The sequence below is a fragment of the Phaenicophaeus curvirostris genome, chromosome 4 (genome assembly GCF_032191515.1).
Source record: "Phaenicophaeus curvirostris isolate KB17595 chromosome 4, BPBGC_Pcur_1.0, whole genome shotgun sequence".
NCBI classification, from domain to species: Eukaryota; Metazoa; Chordata; class Aves; order Cuculiformes; family Cuculidae; genus Phaenicophaeus; species Phaenicophaeus curvirostris.
In genome coordinates this window covers 47542583-47567702 of record NC_091395.1, presented here as the reverse complement: position 1 = coordinate 47567702, position 25120 = coordinate 47542583, and the positions used below count along the sequence as shown (strand labels likewise).

The window sequence follows — 25120 nt, the reverse complement described above, 5'->3', positions numbered from 1 at the left end:
CTGCCAAGTCAAAACTCAATGATTATTAATTTAATTGTTACATTAAAAAAATACATAGACAGACCTATTACATTTATGTGAAAAGTTGTTGTATAATAAATAGTATGCATCTTATACAGTATCATCTTTATGCTTTCTTTTTTATAACCACAATTTATTTCTTTAATGTTTTGTACTGCTCTTGAACCACAACAATTTAAACAAATCTATTATCTAAGACAAATGGAAAATGAGAATGGAAAAAGTAAACCCCAGTCCCAGTTGAGATTAAAAATAAACTAAACTATTTTTCATGGCCTACTTGTTTGTCTGAGTCAGGCATGAAAGTGATATCTTTTTGTTGGCAGAGACAGTCTTTAAACTGGGAAGTTGGCTAACTACATTAAAGCAGCTGATGGAAAGAATCCTGACAGTGAGATTGTTCATTGCCACTTGCAAAAAGAATTCTCCAAGGTTGTATTTCATTTCTTGATACTATTGAGCTGAGTGTTTGATTACATACGTTTCACAAATGACATGAAATCTTGACAGATTGTTACAATTATGCATGAAAGAACTGATAGATTTTTATCCTTTCAATGTTGGTACTAATTATTAGCTGCTTCTTTGCTTCTTCACTTCATCATTATTTGTTTTTTCAGGAAATGTTGACAGAAAATTTGGGAATTAGAAAAAAGTATGCTGAATTGATAAATAGTAGTACATTCGCTTCATTCTTTAAAGTTTAGAATCATAGAATAGTTTGGGTTGCAAGGGACCTTAAAGGTCATCTATTTCCAGCCCCCTCTGCGATAGGCAGGGACACCTCCCACTAGATCAGGCTGCTCGAGGCCCCATCCAACCTGGCCTTGAACACTTCCAGGGATGGGGCATCCACAGCTTCCCTGGGCAAAAGATGCACTGGATTTTAAAACAAGACATTACTATGTTGGTAATATACATGCTTTATTTTTTTGCTTCTTTCCACTTCATAGTGGTTTGAACAAGGATAAGGTTGTCACATCCTGTGGCCTACAATAATGAGATACCTTAGTTTTTAGCTTTTTTATTGCCTAGAAAGAAAATAATAGCCAAGATTTACTTTTTGTTCATGCTACTTTACAGCTCATTCCTGGCCATAGATTGGCAGGTAAAATTGGAGGGTTTTGGCACAGAGAGAATGTTTTAGTATTTCTTGCTAGAGCAAAAGTAATACTGAATAATATTAAGTATAAATTTAATTTGAAGTTGGATTTAACCACCCATAAAAATATGCTGGTCTTTTAAATATGTGCTCTCAGTTTTCTTTGACATTGGCCACGTTTTATTTCCTTCCCAGGAACAACAAAATCTTGTTATTATTTGCAGTTGAGAGGGAAGTTTTATGTAATATATAACAGTATTTACCCCCCCATCAGTCTGGTGATCACTGCTTCGACGAACTGGGTGTAATTTGCATGCATAATGATTTGGGAGGTTATGTAGAATTAGATCAATGTTGGGACTTTCTTATGAAGTGGAAAAGTTATCAAAAAGAGAAATTGGTGTATTATTACTGTAAAACAAATGTATCTGGCTACACAAATAAAAATTATTTAAAATAAAAGCACAGATTAGATTTTAAACAGAAATCTTTTTTTGTTAAATGAATATGAAAGCAGCAACTTCCGTGGATCTATTGACATGCATGATTTGCACAGACAAATAAGTTCGTTCACATGAGTGATCCTGGTAACACAATCTATTTGTTGTCTAGGTATCTAATTCTGTCACTTTAAAAAAAGCATATGTCTAAACACATTATGTTTTAGTAATAAAGTTTAGCATCAAGTTATCATCCCAGTTTGCATCCATGTCTGTACATGCAGCAATGACTGTTAAGAAGATTGAGTGCATTGTACAAAACAAAACATCCAGCCATAATTTAGGGGTTTTGAGCTAGATCTAGCATGTAGAATATTATAGTTCCTAACCACTGATGAATTCATTCTTGGTTCTTTTCGATCATTTTTTAAATTAATTATGGCACAGCATTCTATAGCAATGAATTTTCAGTGTTAACTTCATGTAGTATGCAGAAGTTACTCTTCAGGATGCTTTTTTGCCTATAATTTGCACAATAATCATAATTTATTTATATTCCTTTTTCTTTTTTTTTTTCTTTCCTTTTATTTCGTCCTTCTATTTGGGGCTTTATAGAATTCATCATATAGATTTCTCTTTCATTTCTCCTTCCCAAGTTGAAAAATTCTACTCTTCCTTCATGCAAAAGATTTTTCAGGCTGCTGGTATCTATTCTTGCAATCCTTCCTTGACAGAAATGGGGTAATAAAAAACAAGAGTAGCAAGAGTCAGTGAAAGCAATCAAGTATTTATTAAAGAAAAAATAAGTGCAGGGTAGTACAGAATTCTTGGAGAGACAAGGAAGAAGAACTAAAGAAAAGGATACTGAAGTACTGTTGATACAGTTAGGGAGGCTAGAATTATTAGGAAGACATAGAGGCAGAAGAGATATAACTGTGGAATTAAGATCTGTCATTTTCTAAGCAGAAAAATGTGAAGTAAACTGCACAATCAGTATTACTGTTTTAACTAAATATAGTTGAATATAGGTAGATAATGTTGACTGTTGTAAACTGAACAGCCATAGGACTATGCAGTGTTGACCAGTAAATATGGCTCTGGGTGTGAAGATACAGCAAGGAAGGTAAGTAATAGTATGGTTGAAATATTTCTTCAATTCTTTCATGTCTCCCTTTGCAACGCACTAACCAATATTTCTAGTGAACGTCTGTTTTCATCAATGGATGTTTTTATGTCATTCCCTTGAGAAATAAAACATATAAATCTAAGTGCCATTTTTCTTTCCTTTTGCAGTAACAGTGAATCTTTATTATATAGTGTAAGTTTAAAAGTTACAGTAAATATTTTCATTATCAAAAGAATTTCAGTTATTAAGAAAATTATTTGTTGTACAGGAGATAAATCTAAACCATTATTATAGGAATTAGCAGTGACTATTAACCCGATAATCTTTCTCATTATTACTATTAAACTTAGTTAACTTTTGTGCTGATAAAATATGTGCACCTAGGAAAAAATGGAAATGACTTTTCAGTTTGTTAATTTGAATTCCCAAGGCAGAGTTTAATGTGACAGCTTGTGTAGGAGGATATGAGATGTTGATTGAGCAGGAAAAAAATCTTATTGGTTACAAAGTAAAAGACAAATCTTTTCTGTAGTGTTAAAATTACACCTATTATGAAAGACATATCCTGTCCTACAGAGTGAATTTAAATGAAGTGTGTTAATTGCCTCTTTGGTGTAAGAAAACTTAACCACAGAGAGAATTTAAATGAGCGATGTCTTTCTGTTTTTTCAGTAGGGCTCATGCAAAGTCACTGAGCTTCAGAACCTGAAATTTTGAGTCAAAGTCAGTAGAATAATACTCATTTAGCACTATGTAGTAAGACTCTGGCAGTCATGCATAAGGGAATCAAATTGTGTTCCTCAGAGAAGTGGAACACAGTGGAAAAAGACAACTAAAAGAACAAAATTGTAGCATACTTAAGCATGCTACAATTATTAGCTAGGGAAATCAATGTGCACATTTTGTGTTCCTTACTTGCACTATCCAGCAATACTGCCTGTTAACCTTGTAGGCTCTTCTGGCTCTTCTGGAAGCTCCTCCTATTGGTAGCAAAGCATAAACAGATGATAACTACAAAAACTCAAGAAATTTAGTCCCATTACCTCATTCTACTGCTTGACTTCAAAATAATTCAAAATATGAGCTTTTAAGAAAGATAATAAAGTCTCTTAGATGTAAGTGAGGTACGCAAGGACTTTAAATTTACAGCTGAGCATAAGTCAATGTGACATAAAACATAATTCTCTTTCATCAGCCAATTTAATGATATTGGGTTTGGTAAATTACCTTCAAATATGGTGTGTGCCCTTTGTGTGAAATTACTAACTCTGTAGTTCAGTGATTTTCAACCATCTTCCACTTCTGGCTCTAGAAGTTTGCAATGGCATTGCAGACTCCTGCAAAGCAAATTTAGTTGTCAGCTGCTCCAGCACTTGCCCCATTTTTACCTGCCTTTTGAAAATACCTGACTACTAGTCCACAGACCAAAAGAAATTCACTGACTGCAGGTTGAAGACAAAAGCATTTTCAAGGATTTCTTTAGGCATCAATTAATAATTTTAATGGCTATTTTAATGGTTAAAACCCATATTTGTTTGAGTAGCTAAAAGGTGCAGAAACATAGTCCAAAGTTAAACGTTTTAACTTTTGGATCCACAGATAGCTTTTACTGAATCGAATGGTCCTCAAGTACATTGAGCTACGAATACACTGTCTGTGAAGATTCTGCACAGGTATTTAACGGTGAAAGAAAGTGGAAATTAAAAAGATTTATAGGTGCTTAGAGAAAGTGAGAGAGATAGTGTGTGTACATGCTGAAGGATCAAGTGTGTACTGACATTGAGATGCGACAACATACTAAAACATGTCTAGTGTTTGAAATAGTGCTTGAAAATTAGGTAAATTTCTGGAATAAAGTGTTAGAATATTGAGAGAAAATTATATACTGTCATAATACTTTTACATAGCTCGAATAGAGTTTGTTTTATCTGTGTTTAAAAGATAAGAAATTAAGCTATTAAGAAAAATTCATTAAATTATGTTATGATTAACATTAAGGAAACTAAAGTGCTGTAACACATCTGCCTGTTCTGAATCATGTATCTCTAAGCAAGAAAATTTGTGGACAAATTATAAAATAATAATAAGGTGAGAAAAAAAAATTATATTGCAGCAAAACACACTTTAAGAATTTATAAGATGGACAGAACTAACCCTGGAAGCTCCATAGATATAATTTTCAAAGCCAAAATGTCTGAAATAACAAATATAAAAATCATCTCTGCATAGTTAGTTGTAGGTGATCCTAAAAGATGACACCAATATGAATAATTAGGATGTAAATCAGGCTGAGAACTCTTGAATGTTTGATTAGTGGTTTAGCACAAACTTAGTCAGATATCTGTAATGCTACTTTGTTGCAATTGAATTAAAATGGATTACAGAGCTTTTCTCTGCTCCTGAAGCTTTTATGTGGCTTTCTCATTATCAAGTGTCTAGGAGTATCACAAGAGGCATGGTTCCAACTGATTATCTTTAGATTTAAAAGACAATCTCATAAACTGAACCTGAAACTAATTGAATGAATAATATAGAAACTGTTTCACTATAGGAGATTCTATATTATCAAATTGATTCTCTGCTCAGTTTAAATGATGAAAAAGCATAAAAGATGTGAGTTTTGTAGTTTGTTTGGCTTTTAAATGCTTGGAATGCAGACTTCCAGCTCCTTCACTGTAGTTGAGGGGAATTGCATATTTCAAGGAGCTGAGGGGAACTCCAGTGCCAAGACTCATTTAAAAAAAACTAAAATTCTTGAAAAAGCAACTTGATGTAGCTGAAGCCAGATGGGTTTTAAGCTGGAAGAATGTTCAGGCTTATTGTGAGTATCAGTACAATTAGATTTCAGGCCAATGAAAAATACTGAATTACATCTTGACTGTGTAAAATTAATTCTTAAATTAAATTCATATTCAAATAAATAATTTACGTACTATGCTCCACCTTTTCAACTTCTGTGTTAGGTAGGAGTTACCCTTCTTCACTTCACAGGACATACAGTGATTGGTGTCTTAAACATACCTCCTTCCTCAGCCGTTAAAGCCTGTTGAATCATCCACTGGAATAGTTACAGCCTAATTGAGAGCTGATAGGACACTGAATAGCAAAAGTGGAGTATTAGAATCATTGCTTATTGTTCCCTAAACTGAAACAACAATGTCTTGAAAGAAACCATGAGAACTGTTTCATTGTAGAACCATACTCTCTGACTTGATTAGTTTCTTCAGCCTGTGATAAAAAAAAAATCAGGTCCTCAAGCTAAGAAGAGTGCCTAATACATTGTTTTCAAGACCTACATGTAGCTGAAGAATATTTCCTAAGTATGTTGACCGGAATGCATGTTATGTTCAGATTATTCAAATATAAATTGAAAGTTAAGTCCAGCCTGAAATGTTTCAGATAAAGAGCCTGTTTTATGGTCAGTATTTCTGAAATTATAGCAGGTATTTAAAAAAATTAAGTATTAGTAGGAAAAAAGTTAAGACAAATATCTCTTTCAGTTAGCAAAATATGCACCCCTTATAAGGGACCAACAAAGAACTTCTCATGTTCTAGTCATCACCCCTCAGACAAAAATAAAAAAAAAAAATCTAAAGAGAGGACAAAACACAGTAAATTTTCCTGTTGATCCTATTACTCCTTTATAAAAAATGCATGTGTTTTTCTTTGTTTGATGTATGATAAAGTGAACAAGAAGTTTTTAAAGTTTGTGTGACATTATGTCCCCATTTTAGTTAACAGTAAACTAGAGCACAGACTCACGTGGAAGAGTATTTTGTTCCCTAGTTTTTCTTGTATTATTAGGCAACTGCGTGATCTGCAACTATATCTGAAACTAACTATATCTGAAACTATTGTTTCTTTATGTGTCTAATGCTAATGCCAGATTTTGTACTGTTGGCAGAAAACCAGCAGAATATGAATGAGACCATAAAAATTTTCGTTAGAGTAAAGAAAAGTTTGTCAAGCTGTTTTCTCTCCTTCTTTTATTCCTGCCTCACTACTAATTTGGACTAAATTTGTGACATAAATATATGAATTATATATTGCATTGATAAACTTAGGAACTATCAGTTTTTCTTTCTCTTGAGCATTCTGGCTGGAACTAACAGTGATTAAATTTTCTTTTAAAGTACGCTAATAAAAACTATCAAGACTTTACTAGTAATTGCTTTCATTTTGTAGGCTATCTGTCATTCTGGAGTTTACTAATTCCATTGTTTTTGTTTTGCTTTAGATTTGGGTTTGGTACTTTGGGGGTTTTTAATGCTTACGATCAGGGATCTTGATTTTCACAGGTCTAAATATTATGCTCCTTTGCTGCTGATCATTTTCTGAATAATCTTACAAATTTTGAAGAACACTGTGATTTTAATCCTGCTTTAAAACTGTTCTTCAGGTATCAAAACATGCAGAACCTTTTCAAAAGCACTAACTAAATAGTATATGTTGTCAATTTATATGAAAAACGTGTAGCAGCTGGGAAAAGCAGCAGCAGAAGTTTAATATGTAAAAGTGAAATCATTCCAAATTTGAAAAGACATATAACTTGATTTACAGAGAAAAAAATGCTACAGAGGGAAACATTTATCAGAAAACATGAGCATCTGAATTTAAAGTATTTTCTGGCTGTGGTTTATCTGAGTGCCACATTCCCCTCATCTTTTCCGAGTAGTTTTGTAACACATAGTGAGGGAGATGAGAGGAATTAGAAAATAAGTGCATCTTTTGATGCTATCTCATTTTTTGCAGATGGAAAACTGTTAAAGTAACCACTTGCCAAAACCTTAAAATCTGCACTGCTATATAAATATCGTACTGTACAATATTTTTAGATCTAGGACTGTTGCTTTCTTTTGTAGAATATAAAAATATTATAAAAACATCACATATAATGTTAGAAGCAGGAGAAAAAGTAGTAATAAGCTATGTATTCTGTGGTAAAAAGCTAATAATTGTATTGAAATCACAACTCAATAAGACTGAATTTTTACTTCAACATCACAGACCTAAGGAAAGTGACATGCTTAGTGTTAGTGTGAAGTTATAGCTGATGTCGTTGAAACTAAAAAGAAATCAGTGAGGCTGAAAGCTCAACAATGATGACTAAAGTTATAAACAACTGAAGCAAAAATAGTGACAACATGAGGGAAGCTCTTTCCAAAAGAGAGGGAAAAAAAATGGCACAGTTCAGTTGGTTACAAATCTGAAATTTTCAGTTGCAGATCAAACACATACTTCTGTGAGAATGTTCTTCCTAATAATAAGAAAAGTGAATTACCCTCGTGATCTGATTAGAAAGTAGGAACTAAGTTGCAGAATGGTTGTCTGCCACATGGCTTTTTAGTGTGTAGTTGGTTGGTTGGTTAGTTTCTCAGAAACATCCAGATAAGGGAAATAGCAAAGGACCATGTTATGTGCAAGGTGCCATGAGATAATCAAGAAATAAATTCCATTTGCAAAGCAGTCCAAAACCTCTTCAAAAAATAGTGCTTCCCTGAGAGGTTCCGCTGTGTTACTGTCACATCTTGGTTTTTTTCCCATAAGTTACATAGACTAAGAACAAAAACACTACTAAAAATCTAAGTACTTTGTAAAAAGTGTTACATTGGGGGCTTTTTTAATAGGTTAGATATATACGTCAAATATTTTTTCTCAGCATTCTTGTTTCAGCTTCCTCAGTTCATTCATTTTCCTGTTTTTGTAACTTTGGAAAGCAGAGAAATTAATGCTTCTCTTGACATTCTTGCCAATTGTTTTTCCTACTTGAAGCATAGCAATAGCACAAGAGATTTCCAGTCTCTTATTCTAATGAATCTGAATCTTAACAGGCAAATTTTTAAAAGTAATTGTTGCCTTCACTCCCAATTTGCATAATCTTGTGGATTCCATGGTTGGTTTTTTTACCAATATTTTGAAAGTTTTTTTAAAAATGTTTTATTTAGACCATTAACAAGCTTCTGGAAAACTTGAAAGAGCATTTTATTCATAAGAGGAATCCTATGCATTATACCTTGTGTACATGTGTGAGAAAGTGATTTGGGCTACTGCTGTCTTTCTAATAAGTGTCTAATTTAGAACTTCAGATAGGTGTTTATATCAAAGAGGTGGTGTTAAAACTTGTATTTTTTGACATTGTCTCTTGGGTGAGATGGGCATCTGTCTTCTTTCACCACTAGTGTTTGCTTTTATTAATCTTGTTATCCTTCATTTGGCTTTTCTCATTCTATATATATGTGATTTGGAAATCTCAAATCATAATCAGGCTGATAATCTCTGATGAAGTGCATTGATGTTAGTGTTGACATTTTTAAATCCTTTTGCTCAGGCTCAACTTATTTGAAAGTGTGTAACTAATTTCTGATGTCTTTGAGCATTTTAGTCTAATTTTGAACATTCCTAACATGAAAAATGTTAATATGAATAGTGATAGCATTAGTGCAATTATAATGTTACAGGATGTATATATTGTTGCTTGATGTAGCATGTTTGATGTACGATGTATGATTAGAGTGTGTAAATAGAAACATCTTCTCATTCTCAAAGTTTGTAGTCATACTGCTACCTAGCCCTGGGGTAAGTAATGTTTAAATATCTAATCTTATTCAAGAATCATTTAACTCTAGTGAAGTTTGTATTTCCTGAAGCTGTGAGATATTGCTCCCTGATGCAGTCCGGCTTCAGTATGACTTTCAGGCATGCCTCCTCTTCAGAACAGATGCTCTGCACAATAGTAACTGTTTGGTTTTGTTTATACAGTTTCAAATAAACAATTAAGTGAATGGTTTAAGATCTTGCTAAATTAGTTACATTGTTTTATCATTATGTACTTGTTCACATTTGTAACAGTTATAATGAGACAATAAAACACTGAAAGTAACTGAGGACTTTGCCTCTGAGGCATTTCTCTGCTAAACTATTAAGCGTTTCTCTGCTAAAACATCTCTAATAAACATTTCTCTGCTAAACTATTAAGCAATACAACACTAAAGAGAGAGCTAATGTCTTATCTAAAAGCAGAGGAAGATAAAGCAATCCAACTGCTTCAGTTTGCATCAAATAAGAAATTATTTTTGTGTAATAACACTGAATGTTTTCTTGTTCTTATCGTTTTATTTTTTTTAAATCCTTTACTACTACAATGTGCAGAATATTGGAAGATATTGGGGAATAGCTATTTCTATATCTTTCCAAAATGTGTGTGTCCTACTTGATGACTTGTCCTTTAAAACTTTTTAAACCTTCCTTGCTTTTTATCTAGAATACACAAAGGAAAATCTTACTACACGATTTTGCCACAGTTGAGTTTATTAGAACAGTATGGACTGTGATGTGCAGTTCCATAAATCTTGTGTTTTATGAACTTGAAAGTTTTACTTCATAGATTACCTTTGTGGCTTTCTGAGATATCCACGTCTGCTGTTTCCTTGACAATGGCAATACAGATGCTGCTATCACCATGGGAATGGTTCTCTTGAATGAAGCTGCTACCTCCAAAGGAGATGTTGGAAAAAGGAGAAGTAAGTTTAGTACAACTAAGACAATATTTATAAAATTAGAAGACATTGAGAAATTACATATTAATATGTGATGAAGTTTTCAGGAGGTCTGTACCTTAAAGCGATTTTTACCTTTTGTTGGGTGGAGGAGAGGAGAGTATAACAATTCTGTTGATAAAACTGCATTCATTTGAAGTTGTAACAGTAAAAGAATGTTCTAAGCGTATTCAGCCAAGGTATAGCTTGACACAGTATCTCTATTACATTGTAGTGCATAAATGCTTTTTGGCTCTTGAATTATACTGAACATCAGCAACATAAAGAAGAAGAGTTTCAAAACATTGTTTTCAAAATTAATTTAGGCATTTAATATGGTTAAGATGGCAACATCCAACATGTGCTTTACCAGTATTATGTCTCCAGAGGAAGGTGAAAGCCCAGCAGTAGGTGTAGTACAGAAGATATCCTAATCTGTAATGTATAAAGATTCTTAGCCGGAAGGGCCAGTTTTATGTTCTTCTCAATACTGTTGTCATTCTAAATGTTTGCAAGATTTTTTTTTTGCCAATTAATTGCATAAACAGACACTATGAAAGCATTTTATCCAGATAATTATCCTATAATTCTTCATAATAGCTGGTTGAATGTTGTCTATAGTGATTTGAAGTTCTTCAATGAGCAGTAGATGTATATTTTCATTCTGAGTATCTTTTACAGTATCTAGCTGTAATACTCATGTCAAAAGAGACAGTGACATGAGTTTAATTGGAATATGATCTTAGATCATGATTGAGATCTAGGTCTAGGAACATTGACATAGCAAAATAGCAGGGGGCTGCAGTACAAATTCAGACTCTCTTTTGATTGTGACCATTGTGTGAATGCTTTTCCTGTACCTGCCTTGAGCTGTTCATGCTTTGCAATTTATTTATCCATGCTTTGAAATCGTATTTGTGAGTGGCGATTTCTTTATAATGAACTGTGTTTATAAGATTTGTACATGGCTAGTTTTCTCAAAATAACTGCAGAAATTTTATGTTTCAATTGATGTATGGCAGTTTCCACATCAGCAGTTTTAATGAAAAAATGTGACAATGTCAATTTCCCCAGCTTCATGGTTGCTCATCCTTTGCTCAAAGCCAGTGCACTTTTGAAGCATGAATATTTCAATTAAACAGCAAAGGTTTGGCTAAAATAAGAATGGTGTAAGAAGAGAAGCTTTTAGAATCGAAGTAGCTCACTAGAACCAAAACATTAATGTAGATGAGCTGCATTGCAATTATATGCATCAGCTTGTAAGATGTTGCCTTTTTATTTATTTATTTACACTCAATTGAGTGAGCTATCATGATAAAAAAAGTTTTATGCTATTATTACACAGAGTGCCAACTGGGGTTCCAAATTTTATTTGTTAATTTAAGCATTTATTTGCAGATTCATTCTTTGCCTGGAAAGGCTCAAAGCTCTTGGATCTGGATGATATCAGAAGGCCTGTGCCATTGTTATTTCTCTTCAAAACCTAATGATTGATATTACTGTTGAGTCAAGAGTAAAAAGTGATTTGGCTACCAGCTGTGGAACTTAAAAATAGTGAATTGTTTTAGCCATTAAGAACTGGATAAAGTAATTATTAAACTGCCTTTGCTGTTACTTCAACCCTAGATGGTTGACTGGGGAAAACGTGATTCTGCTAGTCAAGGGGTATTTTTCTAAATGTAATTTGCTTTCCAAAAAGAACATGAAAATAGCTGAAATTGCATTGATTGATATGTATGATTTACAGGGCTATTAAAACCATTATCAGCTGTAAGGTGTTTGCATCCACATACATTTGAGTTGCAAATTGCTGTTCTTTTTCCGTGAAAATACATTCACACTGACAAGTTGTTTTTTCTTAATAACCGTAAATATTATTTCCATATGTGTTTGAATTCCTGTCAGAAGATAGTGGGCATCACTATTCAAGGCAGTAACATTTTTGTATTTAACTGTGTCGAAATTCTCCATAAATGATTGACATAAATAATATTTTTTGTAGACATTCCAGTTTTAAATCTTTTATGTGTTAATAAACAAAGTTATTTTCTTTCCAGTAATATGTCTGGTAGGCCTGGGTCTGGTAGTCTTTTTCTTCAGCTTCCTTTTGTCAATATTCCGCTCCAAATACCATGGCTACCCATACAGGTAATCTCTCATTAAATTCTCATCTTATAGATTTTAATAGCTTCGTGTAAGTTTAAGAATAGCTTTCAGGTAAACATTCTTTTAATTTTACCACTGAAGTCTATGGGAGCTGGAAGAAGCAAAAAGAACGGTGATTAATTCAAGCAAACCATAAAGGACTGGAATGTTAATGTTATTAACACAACTGATAATGCAGGCCACTTAAATGGTTTGGAGCACAGATGTGTGGTATACAGAATCGCAGAATCACAGAATCACAGAATAACCAGGTTGGAAGAGACCCACCGGATCATTGAGTCCAACCGTTCCTATCAAACACTAAACCATATCCCTCAGCACCTCATCCACGCGTGCCTTAAACACCTCCAGGGAAGGTGACTCAACCACCTCCCTGGGCAGCCTGTTCCAGTGCCCAATGACCCTTTCTGTAAAGAATTTTTTCCTAACGTCTAGCCTAAACCTCCCCTGGCGGAGCTTGAGGCCATTCCCTCTTGTCCTGTCCCCTGTCACTTGGAAGAAGAGGCCAGCACCCACCTCTCTACAACCTCCTTTCAGGTAGTTGTAGAGAGCAATGAGGTCACCCCTCAGCCTCCTCATACACAGTGACCCATGAAAAATGCAAAAGAAAACATGTGCTCAAGTTTATAAACCTTTACTAGATATTTATTTGTGTATCTTTATAACTAAGATGTTCATAAGACAAGGCACTAAAACACCTAATCAAAGTACAGTGCTAAGCTATGGTTTATGACTGAAAGTACCCTCTCCTTTTGTCTGCCACACCAGAGAGGAAGGAAGTTACAGTCTTTCTTAATAATGTGTACAAGTGTCAATTAAACAGTTATAGTTTGTCTGACAGAAAAAGTAGAAAAATAGTAAGGAAATCCCCAGTTCTTGCCTTTTGTGAGTGGATGCTTTCAGCTGGGAGGTCATTTGACAGAGAGAGTCTAGACTTCTGATTCATATCTCCTTGCTGATCTATTGTATAATTTTAGTGGCCTGTGAGGAACAGTGGCCCATAGCATTTTCTTGAGAACCTGGTACCATTTATAGAGGTACATGAAAACAACTAGCAAAGGAAAAAGAAAGATGTAGTTGAGCAAATTTTCCATGCCATAGTAAAAACATAGTAAAAAAAAAGACTGACATTTCCTGAGTCATCAAGTTTGTGGAACAAAACAGACACACATTGCACTTTCTGTCCCAAAGTTTGATTTGTAGGATGGCTAAATATTTGTAATGAGGAAGAGTCCTTTTCCTGTTGTTCTGTTTTCCAGGATTAGCAGTTTTGTTCCTTTGCCTTTTGTTACTATTTGAAATGATGCTGTTCCTCCCATTGCTTCAGTATTGCTCCTTTTAACTTTTTTTCCCTCTGTGGAGTTCTATATATAAATGTATATAAATATAATATACATATGTATATAAATATGTTTGTATACAGTTGGCATAGTCTTAACACGCTATGCTAGACTTCACAATAGTGATAATAAGCATGAGTGCTATTTCCCCCCCTCTAGTTGGCCACAATGCATTTGAGAAGATTACATTTTCCTCATTTCCAGTGAAACTGGTTTCTATAAACTAGTAGACTAATCCTTCACAGAATATCAGTCTACATTAGTATTACCATATATAGAAAAGTAAGTGGATGATGTGTGTTGAAATGTAGATACAGTAACATTTTACTGAAAAATCTAGCATGATGAAATGACAGTTAACTAATATGTATATAAGGGAAACGTTAGAACGATAGATTGATAAAGCTTTATTTTGAAGTAAGCAGACCACAATAGAACCACATCTATTAATGTTAACAGCTCTATTGTTTTTACAGCCACTATGCATGAATCATATGAGGGACCCTTCTACAGGTTTTCTAAGATACTTCTTAGTGTTGATTTCTATGACTAGGTCTTGTGGTTAGTGCAGTAGCCAGCTTTATATTCTGTGTTATTTTCCACTAGTAAGGATTCAGCCTTGTGAAACCAACTTAGATTTAATATTTGAGCTAATACATAAATTTTTTCTATTACTTCTTACTGTGAGACTTTAGAACTATTTTCTTTTTACCGAGTTTGGTCTCTTTATTGAGATTAATGACATTTAGTTTAGATCACCTCAGATTAGTTTTAGCATTTAATAACATCATAATCAAGCCAAGAAACCTGGAGAGGGGCTATTCATAAAGGCTTGTGGTGATAGGACAAGGGGGAACAGGTATAAACTGGAGAGGGGCAGATTTAGACTAGACAATAGGAAGAATTTCTTCATCATGAGAGTGGTGAGAAACTGGAACAGGTTGTCCAGGGAAGTCGTGGCTGCCCCGTCCCTGGAGGTGTTTGAGGCCAGGTTGTATGGGGCCTTGGGCAGCCTGATCTAGTGGGATGTCCCTGCCCATGGCGGGGGTGTTGGAACTAGATGATTTTTAATGTCCCTTCCAACCCAAACCACTCTATGATTCTGTGATTCTGTGAAGACAAGGAAGCTCATCCCCTTGCAATATGCACAGATGTGCTACTGCTCTTCACTCATTGCTGCTAAGGAAAGAGGTCTGTAAAGGGTCCAATAGTATCATATTGCAAGGTTTTGTAGGTATGAAGTTAATAGTTTACCATTTGGGATAGTCTTTACAGCTTTCAGCATCCCTTCCGGAGACTACCTTCTAGCTTGACTGACTTGAGCTGAAAGACAGGATCCAGTTTTCCGAATTGTGAGGTGTTCTTACATCCGATTAAGTACTTACATCTTAAACTTAGAAGAAGGAATTATGAGCTTGATCTGCAGCTCATAAGCTTACTTTAGAAGCACTGCCAAAGAATGGCAACCCATGGTCTGAGCTAAGTTGAATCTTCTCATAATAAGTTTACTGAAATGAAAAAAGCAGTTATTGTTTTGTTCCTTGCCGTGCAATATAACAGGTACTAAAGAAAATATGGTAGCTGTACTAGTTTCATTTTTAGCTATTTCATCTTAAAATGTTCTAATTACCTATTAACAACATGCTTATATGACCGTACCAGTTTCCAGACCTTGCATGGCTTTTGTGTATGTTTGTACTAGGGAATTTTGAGTACTGTATGATCCTTTGGATGTCTGAGGTTGAACAGTGACCTGTGAACACGACTGTGCTCTGTGAATTGGCATCCCTATGCAATGCCATTGATGTTATTGCAAACCTAATTGTTCAGGTCTACTACATATCTGACTGTACTGTAACCTTTAAGAATCTTAAATTAAGGAATGTAGGGGCCTTCCCTCCTTTCTTGCTAATCTGTTTGCTGTAAATTTCAAGAGGGACTAATTGTGTTTCTCTCCCACACCACAACTGAACCCCTGTTTTGTGATATATCAGACATCTTTTCTTTGGAATATCTAACAGAAGTTGGAGCCTTTTGTAGATTTGTACTCTTATTAGTACCTAAGTTAAAAATAAAGGACATCACAAGCAAAGGAGTGGGGAGAGAGAGGACAAGAAAGAGAACTTCTGAATTCTATTAAAAGTTTATGTTCAAGAAATTGAATTTGATATGTAATACACGAGGGAAAGAAGTCCACCTGTTAGTATGCTAAAGCTAGTGAAGAAAGAAATAAAAGAAATCCAGGATAATGCTGAAAAGAATGATTCATCACAATCCTGTTAAAATGAGGTAGTGATGTATCATGTTGGTTTTATGAAGGACGTGTTAAATCTATAATCCAAATACTGTCTTAAGGAGCTGCATCAGATTTATTATTCCAGCTTCCTAATTAGTAATACCCGTCAAGTACATTCATAACAGAATGAATGCTGTGGATGAATAAGTGTATCAGTAACATTTAATAGCCAGGTAAGTGTTATGCAGCTTTTTGCAATGGTACCACCCCTGCAGAATTAAGCAAGATCTTACAGGCTTACTTGGACTGGTTTAGATTCTTTGTGTTTTCATGGAATTAAATTAACCATTCAATCTTAAATCCTCACTCAATGCAGAATTACTGGAAATGCTCACTAGAAATGATCCTTTCCTTTTGCCATTATCAAATTTCATTTGCTAGTTTCCCAAATGTGTAATTAACTTACCTGGTTCTTTCCAGTGTTAGATGTTTCAGGTTTCTGTTGGTCTCTTGGGTAGCTCTGATCCCATTTTCTGTTGCGTTATTTAAATAAACATACTATTGATTCTTTGACACTTCAGTGATCTCAACCATATCATCCACATGACAATGCCATAATGTTTCTTAAGAGGTGCATCTTTAGTTTAGGTACACAACCTGAAGGAAGACTAAATACTTAAACTCTGTATTTTCTCTTTACACTTTTAATTTAATAATCTTTTTTTTTAACTTCAGTCATATATGCCATGGTACATTAATCTTTTTGTCTGAATTCCTTAGGATCTTCCAAGAAGTTGTGTCCCATCAATTGATCCCAGTGTAGATATATCTTGAGATATGAAATTTATCTGTCTTTTTACTTCCACTGGTTGTAAATTTCACCTTGAAAGTATCAATCTTTATGTGATAAATTGTCCCGAGGCTAGTAAACTTTGCCTTTCACAATACTAACAACGCATACTAATAATCTATCAGAAAAAAAAGAAAAATATTTATATTGGCAAGCCTAAAGCAACAGTTAGAGAAACTGAAATTGCTTTAATGCTATGTGCACAATCTCAAGCATCAACTTCACTGACCTACTTAAATAAAAATATCCTAAATTGTGCCTATTCTCGTGGCAGCATGCATCAATAGAAATAGAAACAGTAACCTGCTGTGCATCCTCTTTCTCTCCAGTGACCTCCATGTAGTGAAGATAAATCAAAACAGAGGAGAATAAATACAAAGCAGGAGTCAAAAACTGGAGAAAAACCATTATTTCCCTTTCTAATGTGCATAAATAGACATACTTGGAATGCTGTTATTTTGTTGACCCTGGTAATTCCATTGTCATTGTTAATTCTGTGACAAACCAAAAAGTGTTCAGAGGAGTGCTAGGTAAGAGCATGGATCCATAAATGTGCTCTTTAGAGGGCGTGTATGTAGGAAGTGAGAGTAACATTCCATTTATATTTTTTTTCCCGATTAAGATTTTGATTCTTTCTTCCATAGAATTTTCTTCTTGAAGGCTGAGGTTGGGGAAGAAAATGGTTTAATTAATATGCTGGTAAAATACCCTTATACACTGAAGTGTTGGTATGGGAGAGGTGATGCAAACTGGATGTCATCATGAAGGTTGCTTACTGAGAGAACACAATCATGATGGATGAGCTAGCATGTAACAAATGTCTCTTCTAGAACTATTTCCATGATGGCAGGACTTTTTCATGCCTTTACTAATCCACCTTTTTTATGGGAACTGGGTGATTTTTTTTCATTTTGCTAAAGTATTCATTTTAATTGCTATCATTGACTTTTGAAAGATAATGCAAAAATTTTATTCTATGCTGTTGAACGCTTTCCTGCTTATAATGCTTTCCAGTTAAGACAAGAGTGTTGATATATATGAGGGAATCTTTTTTGGAATCTTTCTCACCCCAATGTTTAAAGGTAATAAGTGATATATTAAGTACCAGTTACTCAGTGACTGAGCAATAAAATTTCATTATATCAACACAGAATTTTCTCTCTCAGCCAATACACATGGGAATAACAGAGAGACTATTCTTAACTATAAGCCAAAAGTGTGAACTCAAAGTTCACTTTGCTAGTCAGGAAACAGCTTGGAGGGTTCTCTGGAAACCTCACTTTAGGCAGTTTCAGTCAAAAGCACACAGAATATTAAAAAGAATGAGAAAGACTGGTAAGAACACAACACAAGACACTAGCACAGTAGTATTGCTGGGACTGTTAGGAATGTAAATATTTGTAACACTGATTTCTTCAGGAGAAAAGACAGACAAAAGTCTTGTCCATTGTTTACTGGTGTTAAAAATTAATTTTCTTGGTTTATTTTTTTTTTTTTAGCTTTAGATCAAACTTATTAGCTACCCTGTGCTGTTTTTTCTGCTTTGTCTTTTGGATGAAACTTTAACACAGTTTCATTATTGTTGACACTTCCAATTGTCCTTTCAATTCTGCATTTGCTGTTGATTTAATCTGAATTTAAATTATATAAATGCCTTAAAATTCAAAGTTTTCATGTAAGTTTTCATTAACTAACTTGCATTAAGTATCTTTTTAAAGGTTTTTTTGGTATCTGCAGTTAAGCATTTCATTATCAGATTATCCTTTATAGCTATTGTATTTGAGTATTATTGAAAAGAGTAATGTGAATAGTTTTTAGTTAAACCATAAAAATAATCAGTCTTTAGAACTATGTATTAGCAGAATGGAAAATACATATTCTATATTGATTAGCAGAGAAAATTAACTAGGCTGCAAGAAGGCATGATGAATAAAAGATGCTGTATTTTCATAAAAAAACCATAAATGTTAAGCCAGACATGAAGTATTCATTAATTGCTTAGAGAAAAACAGTCAATACAACAAGAAGAGAAAACTGGAAGATGCCCCAGAGCTTAGAAATTTCTTGCATTCACTATATGCACCATAAGAAATGTCTACACTTATTGTAATTAAATTAGTTTAGGTAAAGAAATCCTGTATATAAATGCAAATGAATAAAATTTAATATTTATTTCTTGCAAAACTTACTGGTGTAAGTTGCAAAAGTTACTTATGAAATATTAGTAATTAGTCTAAATAGTATTTGCAGACATATAAAATTAAATTTATTAATAAATGTCAGCACGACTAACAACTGTTCATATGTTCCACATTGACTTCATGCATAATTAAATTTATTCACCTAAAGTTTATGAAATAGTAAATGTACTTCTGATAAACACCAAGATTGACCTCTAGGTCTATAATACTCAGCAAAATAGGTTACCTTCTTCAAAATGGCAGAAATCAGGATTATTTTAAAAGACAGGGAAACAATAAAACACAGTTGTCAAAACAAAGCATCTTACATTTAGCATTTTCCACTTTTAATGTGGCTAGACACCATGTTCTTCAGAAAGAAGCTGCCCATTGAAATGGAAGGCAAAACAACGCAGTCTCTCTATTTATCCAAGAGCCCACTTCATTAATGGGTATCCACAGACCTTGACGTTCTTCTCTATGTGGAGCATCAACTTCTTTTTGGCTGCTCTCTAGTTCATGATTTTTTATTATGTTTTGGGTTTTTTTTGTGGTTTTCCACCTTAGGCTTTTTCCTTTTTTTGTGCATTTAGCCTCTTAAACTTGTTTTATAACCACCATATAATTTCCCACATTTGTATTATCCATATTGTATATGATATCTCTTAGCTGCTAAAGATGCTGTTTGCTTGCAGATAGAAAGTAAGGAACAATAGGTGTGATAGTGGCATGTTCAACCAAAACTGCTGTGTTTGTATTTCCTGCAGTTAAATCATTCAGTCTTTTACTCCTCCTGAGCAAATCAATGCTACCTGCCGGATTATTGTCATCTTCAGCCCTTCCCACTCTTCCCCCCAAACTTTTTCACTAGCAGTATTCCTCCTCTCCTTTTCTTAGTTGCTTCTTTCTTATACATCACCTTACACAGCTATCCTAGACCTGGGTTATCAATTTTGTCTCTTGTGCTCAGTGTTCTCCTCTCCACTCAGCACCGTACAAATCACTTTTTCATGCACTTCTTCTTGCTAGTTTTTCCTTTTCAGCGACCTTTTCACCCTCCAACAACAGGCCAGTTGCCTTCCATTTTGCCTTGGTTTGTATGTCTTGCCTAATGAGCTTATCAGCTTTTTGGAGCAGAGATCATCTTTATATTGGTACAGTCTTTTAAGCTTATGGAACTTGTATTTATGTTTTTTAATGATTAATCAATTATACCATGAATGGAAAACTGATTAAATCGCTACATTATGTCTATGCTAGAGCACACTGTATATCTATAAGGAGATGAAAGATCTTTCTTGCAAAGCTAGAGGCAGTGAAGAAACACTTCCATTCAGTAGTTCATGGCATTTATGTTTGTACAGTTAACTCGGTCCATAGTCATGCGCAAGTCTTTCTCTCTATGTTCCCATTTCCCGATTTCTGACATAATTCTTTTCTGGTAAAGTGCTTGAAAAGGTATGACACATTATGTATATTTACTTTTTTAAAAATACTACAGAGTTTCATTCCAGAGGTAAAGAAACAGCAGTGTCATCTGAAACTTCTTAACTTATTAAAATATTAAGAATATAAGAGCGTGCAAACCTTGCCAAGTCCCCTATACCCTCCCCACTCTGGGACTACTTCAACAGTAAAAGAATGGTTTAAATAAATCTGAAACGACTCCTGGGAGAGGATTTTTTTTAAATAGACAAATTTAAGTCACTCAAGTTTTATTTGATGACTTCCATGCTTACTTAGTAACAACTAAATGGGATATGCAAACAAGAGATTATTACATAAATGTCAAATGACTTTTCAGATGAATGTTTTGATGTCCTTGTTTATTCATTTAAAATAATTGTGATGCTATGTTTTATATGCATTTTTCAGCATTTAATCATGTTTTCTTTCTTTTCAGCTTCTTAATTAAATGAATTCAAGAGGGATTCATTTAGAGCTGCTTACTATGAAGATAAGCTATAACTGATACTATCTGTCCACCAATGTTTCATGTATTCAAGAATCTTTTGTTGGTTCATCTGGTTTTGTGATAATTTGTATAGTATGCTGATAGAGGAGCAAATGCAGTTTTATGCAATGAATGTGTAATTTACAGAAACGTACAGTAAACACCTTATTGCGAAGTGAGGTGAAGTTATGAATATAGTATGTTCAAGAATTAAAACAAATTTCATTTTAATGGACTTCTATTTATGGCTTGCTCATTTAGTTTAGTAAATTTATCCAAAGGGTATTGCTAAGACTTTCCACCTGAAATTTCTTATAATGTTTTGAGATTTATTTTAGAACTGAACAGAATATTATCGGTTTTTCAACTACTATTAAGAGAAATACCATGCTGGAAATTATCGTGTAATGACTACATGCACCTTGTCATCACTTTGCTTCAAAATAGTATATACATATATATATATAGTCTCTGATCATCTCATATTTGATGAGTCGTTAATAAAAAGTTATATTCTACTTATATTCGTCCTGGATTTCTTCTTTCCCTGGCCTAACAATATTCTGAAATATTGCCAGCTCATCTCTCTCTTATGCCAAAGGATGCAATTTAGAATGTTTTGTGGAATCTTGAAGGCAAGAAGGTTTAGATCAGCCAGAACTCAGGTGATTTTAAGCTGACTCTGTAGTGGCAAAATGGGAGGATGGGGATAACAATGTTTTGTAATCCAGAACATGCTTTTGTCCTTAAGTAGCAGCAGAAGGTATGTATTATCCTGAATTATGTTTATAAAGCCATAAAGATGAGTCTTTTGGCACAAGAGTTACAGTAGTTGCTACTTTTCTGTGTTCACCTAGCTTTGTGAAAAGCATATGTAGGAATTTGTAATGCCATTACAAAATGCTGTTTTGTAGCTACTTACATTTCATATTACATGAATTGCGCATAAACCTTTGCATATGCCTACATAGTGTATTCTCTGTGGGGAAACAGAATGACATGATACGCAACCTCAGTCCCACTGCTGCTTTTTCCTCTGTTCTAGTCAGAATTTCTTCATTACTGATATAGGAATGCCTCTAAATATGAGGATAATATTAACTACGCTTTACAAAACTCATTTCATCTAATGCTGTAGCTGTTTTTTTCTGTCAAACCCAGAATGAGACTGCTCATGTAGAAATGCTGCAAGGTTGTAGGCCAGCTTTTAAACTAGAAGGTGGGAGAAAACTGACGAACTCAAAGCACATGCTTCACAGACTGATACAGGCTGTGAAGGTGGTTGTAGCCCTTTCAGAGGTGCTTTGGCTGTCAGCTAGGAAGGCACATAATATTGTGTAGGGAAGGCAAATCAGACTGTCCATGATGCCAGTTGACTGGCATATGCCAGTGTGGCAAAACTGGGGCAGAATTTGCAAGAGCTTTATGTCAGTGCTAGAAGCTTGAGAAATGGGTAGGAAGTGTGTGGTATTGAATAGCAGCCCTGATTTAATAGGCTACTGACTTAAGAATGGTACAGCAGGATGTGCAGGTGACAAAGTGGCACCGTATGTAAAAGATTACATAGAGTACAACAGCATGGACACCTTACAGAAGAAAAAAAAAGCAGCATAGCAGCTAGTTTTCATGATTGGAAGTCTGTACTGACCTAATAATAAAGAAAACCTCATTCTAAAAATGAATTAGAACTGTGCTACTGACCCTGATCAAGGTGATAACAGTGATCACGAAGTGAGGCTAGAGAAACTGAAAGTTTCAGACAGATAGTGAGAGATCTCAGGACCACATCCTAATGAGATTAAGTATTTCAGCTTGTGATGAGGTAAGGTATTCCAGTGATATATGACTGCCTCCTGGCACAACTACTGTATCTCAAATAATAACTAAACGAAAAGCAGCAGCTTGAATAGTGCATAGGTACTAGCATAAGAGGCATTCATGGCAGAGCTACTCTGTAACAGCATCACGATACAGTAGGGTTAATACTGTTGCCAAAGTGAAGGCTAAACCAAAAAGTTGGGAGTAATGCAGAAATAAAAGCAGTTAATAAAACAATCACAAAAACCCACAACAAAAAAAGGAATGGTTCAAATAGCAAAACACCAATGACCAGCCTGGAGACTGTTAAATACTGTCTTAGAAGCTCAGGTAAAATGTGCCACAACTCAAACAATTAAAACATACTTATACAGCTCATATACAGGGAATATACAGCTCATATACAGGGAAAGCTACTCAGAGGGAGTTCTGTGTTCTGAATGCTGGCAAGGGGAACGGAGAACTCACAACACCTCATAGGTCAACCATAAACATAAAGGGTCTGAAAAAAAATAATCTGAAGATGATTCTTATGGTGGTAGCACAGTAACACAGTGCTACATCAAAATAAAAAATACATCAAATACATCAAAAGTAGGGGACCAGGTAGGGCACTGGTGAGAAAGCTGATGACAAATGTTTAATGGGCACCCACTGATAAAAGACTGTGACAAGAAGCCAGATTCTCTGTAGCTGCTAGGCTAGAAGATCTAGATCTAACACCTTCTGTGTAATTGCTTTAAATAGATAAGCTAGATGCTCCTAAGAGCTCAGGATCAGATGGCATTTATCAAAGAGCTCTGAAGGAAATCAGAGGTGAGGTTGCAGAACTGCTGAGCAAGGTGCCTTCACCTATTCTTACAGACTGAAGGATTGCCAGCACAGATGTCATCTATAACAACAAGAGTCTAGAGAGAAGACTGAGCAATGGACAATTTCCAAACCCGATAGGGTGGTCAAGTCTGCAATCAAAAGTAAGATTACTGAGAGCAAGGGTAAACAGAACCAGCTGAGAAAGATGAAGTATCTCTATAAAAGAGAAATTAAATTCACAAAGCCTGTAGAGGGCTATAATAGTGTCAGAAAAACATACGAATATAAATATTTTGTCAAGGCTTTGTTAAAGAGCCTGCTCTGGAATTGGGAGAGATGTCCTTTTCATGATTTGAGAACTAACTAAAAAATGTCAAGGAAAGGATAGGGCTTAATGGCCAATTCTCATGACAGAAAAGTCAGCAGTGGGAATTTCCTGAAGTCAGGTCATGGAACCCCATGAATATATCTTCACCAGTGATCTGTTGAAGGGCAAGTGCTGTGCAACCTGTGTTACAGATAAGCTCATATGGTGCTGTGCATCTAGAGAAAAAGAAATCATGCCTTACTTAGCTAAAACTCAGGAAAGAAACAGAAGAGTCACAGTTGAACAGATTAAAGCAGAATTGTCAATGTGCATTGCAGCCAAAGAAAAGGTGCATGATGTCATCAGTAGGGGTATAGGTAACAGAGAACAACACTTTGCAACTACAAAAAATCTCCTTGCAGTCCTGTTGAGCAAGTGCTGCCTGTAGTTCTGATCTACATATCTCAAAGACACAGATAAATTCAAGGTGCAGTTAAAGGCAGTGGGAATGGATTGGGGAGACAGAGTCCCTCCTTACAAAGTGTTACTAAGACTAGAATTCTTCACCTGGAAAAATAAAAATGGGGAGTATGGCTGTGGCTTACAAGTTTATCAATGCATTATATAAGCTGAATACAAAACATTCACCAAATCCTACAATACTAGAACCAATGTGCAGCTTATTTAAAAGGAAGTGCATCCTTACCACTTTTTCAGGCTTTGCCCCAGGAAGTTCTGGAGCTAGGTGCAGCAGCAGCAAGTTCAGAGCATGGTCAGAAAATTCACAGACACAGTTCCACAAGAAACTCTGTAGGTAAGACAAGTATACTCCGTTTACCATCCTTAATACAATAATTCTTGATGCTGGAGAGAGTATGAGGTAAACAGACCACATTCTCCCTAAATATCTCAAATCATCCAGAATGCTGAGCTAGAAGGGCTCTTGGTCTGACCTCCTAAGGCATTTTGTAAGCTCATTAAGAGCTGTGAAGGAGGAAGGAGGTGACATCAAGATAACCTGCATGATCTGGTGCAACTTTATTCTCTTGACAGCACAAATAAGCAGGCCTGGAAGGCACTAGCAATCGAGGAGGCAGACACCAGTATTAGCAGAGCTCGGGAGGATAAGAAGAATTTCAAAAGACCCCAATACCAAGGTATGTGATCAGGCAAACCCTGTAGAAAAAAGGTGCAAATTTTAGCAGAAAACAAATACACAGAGTACTTAGATG

At 34.8% G+C, this 25120-nt stretch overlaps 1 protein-coding gene across 1 annotated transcript in view; it reads left to right on the top strand.

Annotated features, from left to right (window-relative positions):
- TUSC3 (tumor suppressor candidate 3) overlaps positions 1-21433 on the top strand; it is a 126744-nt gene extending 105311 nt beyond the window's left edge. The window contains exons 8-10 of the mRNA XM_069855959.1: positions 10135-10209; positions 12282-12372; positions 20900-21433. Coding sequence (XP_069712060.1) covers positions 10135-10209; positions 12282-12372; positions 20900-20915 — 182 coding nt within the window. The 3' untranslated portion in view covers positions 20916-21433. The remainder of the gene's footprint in view (positions 1-10134; positions 10210-12281; positions 12373-20899) is intronic.
- Positions 21434-25120: the final 3687 nt, after the last annotated feature.